This window comes from Peromyscus maniculatus, chromosome 1, assembly GCF_049852395.1.
Source record: "Peromyscus maniculatus bairdii isolate BWxNUB_F1_BW_parent chromosome 1, HU_Pman_BW_mat_3.1, whole genome shotgun sequence".
NCBI classification, from domain to species: domain Eukaryota; kingdom Metazoa; phylum Chordata; class Mammalia; order Rodentia; family Cricetidae; genus Peromyscus; species Peromyscus maniculatus.
The window spans coordinates 90,972,487-90,974,863 of record NC_134852.1 but is presented as its reverse complement, the minus strand read 5'-3'; the positions used below and the strand labels follow the sequence as shown (position 1 = coordinate 90,974,863).

Here is a 2,377-nt window from a genome sequence, read left to right as displayed (position 1 = left end):
CTGGAGAGATGGCTTAGCAGTTAAGAGAACTGAGTGCTCTTCCAGAGGACCTGGGTTCGATTCCCAGCACCCACATGACAGCTCACAACTGTCTTTAACTCCAGTTCCAAGGGATCTGACACCCCTACAGAGACATACATGCAGACAAAACACCAATACACGTAAAATAAAAATAAATAAATTAAAAAAAATCTTAGATAAAATAAAAGGCGCCTACAAGAACCTAACAGGTAGCATCCTATGACATAGAGAGATTACAAGACTGCTGTGGGACAGGGGAAGATTTCTGCTTTTTGTCTGTTTGAGACAGGATCTCGTGTAGCCCAAGTTAGCTACATATAGCCAGGACTGGCCCCGATCCCCCAGCCGCTGCCTCCCAAGTGTGCCACCACACCCAGCTCAGGGCTGTTGAATTTTGTCAAACACCAGTCACAGAAGAGCTGGGAAAATGGACCAAGTTCCCAAGAGCAGAGTGACTTGTAGTGTATGGAGGCAGGTTCCCCTTCCCCCCTGCCCAGACAACCCAGCAGCCTCACCAGTTGGGATAGTTTCTTCCTTGTGCCTCCCCCAGCCTGGGCATCAGGGAAGGGCTACAGGCTACCACCAAGCTTCTGAGGAGGAATGGGCTACAGTTCTCTGGGTGTCTAGAGGTTCCTACCCTAGCCCACAGCTGGCCAGTGCCATCCAGGAATCTCGTCATACAACTTGTAAATTAAAAGGATGGGGGGAAATGGCGTAGGGTCCCTAATCTATGAAGGAATACCCTACACCTAGGACTTGGACTTCAGTTCTTTGAGCATGGTTCTTCCAACATGCAAGGCTGGTTCAACGCCCTGGGCACCGCAGGTCATAGGTTCTTGTCTTTGTGAGGTCCCAAATATGACCCAGTAGGGTGGACTGAACCAAGGGTCCTGCACCTTAGAGCCCCCGGCTCTTGGTTCAAAGCGTAAGGCCCTGCCCCCACTCCTGGCTCGAGCCGGCTTTGATGTGCTGATGAGTCCTGGAAGGGGCCACTTCACACCTTGGGCTCGGGATAAAGCTGCCGCGGGCGCAATGGACCGGCCTCCGCTGCCATGGCCCAGCCCCTGTGCGCGCCGCTCGCCCAGTCCTGGATCCCGGGCCCCGCTCGTCGTGCCCCGCTGGTGCCTTCCGACGGGGACAGCGTCTGCTCCCCGGCCTGGTACTCGGACTCGTGGGACGGTGCCCAGGCCGGCAGCCCCGCGCCACCCTGCGCCCGGCCGGCCCGGCGCGCTGGGACCCCGGGCAGGCGCGGGACGCACGGCAGCCGCCTGGGGAGCGGCCAGCGGCAGAGCGCCAGCGAGCGCGAGAAGCTGCGCATGCGCACGCTCGCCCGCGCGCTGCACGAGCTGCGCCGCTTCCTGCCGCCGTCCGTGGCGCCCGCCGGCCAGAGCCTGACCAAGATCGAGACGCTGCGCCTGGCCATCCGCTACATCGGCCACCTGTCGGCCGTGCTGGGCCTCAGCGAGGACAGCCTCCGGCGACAGCGGCACGCCGGCGCGGCGTCACCTCGTGGTTGCCCGCTGTGCCCCGACGGCAGCCCCGCGCAGGCGCAGGCGCTCGGTCTGCATCGGAGCCCCTCTGCCTGCAGCGGGGTGTCGTGGGGGTCCCCGCCCGCCTGCCCTGGACCCCGAGTCGTCGCAGAGCCCTGGGACCCATCGTTCCTGTACGCCGAGACAGAGGCAGCGTCCTTGGAAAGGCAGGAGATGGAGCCCAGCCACCCGTCTCCGGTTAGTAGCCCCTTCCCCGCGCCGTCTGGGTGGCGCCCCCAGCTGTCGGGGCGGCGACCTACAGCCTCACGGCGGGCACCATCCTCATTGCTGCACCTCGGAGGGCCGCTGACCTCACCCGATCTCCCTCTCGAGCATCCCCTCGTTCCCTGTGTGCCCAAACGGGGTGGGGTGGGGTGGGGTCGGGGGGACCGGCAGGGATTGAGGTCACTTTGCTCGCTCGAGGCACCTAGAGCGTGGAGCAGATGAGCGCGCGGACCTGGCACTGGGTTAGGTACTGACTGCGGCGCTGTTCACTCTTTCTGCAGCTTTTCAGCAGCGACGTGCTGGCTCTGCTAGAAACCTGGACGCCGCAGGAGTGGCCGCCAGCCTGAAGCGTCAAAGGGACTATGGATGATCGGCACCCGGTCTGAGCACAGAGACTTTTCCTTTTGCTTCCGCGAGTATTTCCTGGAAGAGGCACCAGCGATACCAACGTGGGCATTCCCGGGGTGGGAGCCTCATCTAGACCGTACCTTCCCAAGCCTCCTTGGGAAGGAGGGACCCATCGGGTAAACGCTCTGAAACTGAAGCAGGCACAAGACGCTGCTTGGTGTGTATTTATTTATTTGTAAATAAACCATTTGTGC

The 2,377-nt window shown here is 61.1% G+C and overlaps 1 protein-coding gene across 1 annotated transcript; it reads left to right on the top strand.

Annotated features, from left to right (window-relative positions):
* The first annotated feature begins 1,073 nt into the window (after nt 1-1,073).
* On the top strand, nt 1,074-2,377 carry Mesp1 (mesoderm posterior bHLH transcription factor 1). The gene is made up of 2 exons (XM_076565667.1): nt 1,074-1,748; nt 2,057-2,377. The coding sequence occupies exons 1-2, from the start codon at nt 1,074-1,076 to the stop codon at nt 2,120-2,122; spliced, it is 741 nt and encodes a 246-aa protein (XP_076421782.1). The 3' UTR covers nt 2,123-2,377.

Coding starts and splice junctions, on each gene's coding strand:
- Mesp1 (XM_076565667.1), top strand. CDS start 1,074: ATGGCCCAGCCCCTGTGCGCGCCGCTCGCCCAGTCCTGGATCCCGGGC. Junction 1,749..2,056: donor AGCCCAGCCACCCGTCTCCG/GTTAGTAGCCCC, acceptor CTCTTTCTGCAG/CTTTTCAGCAGCGACGTGCT.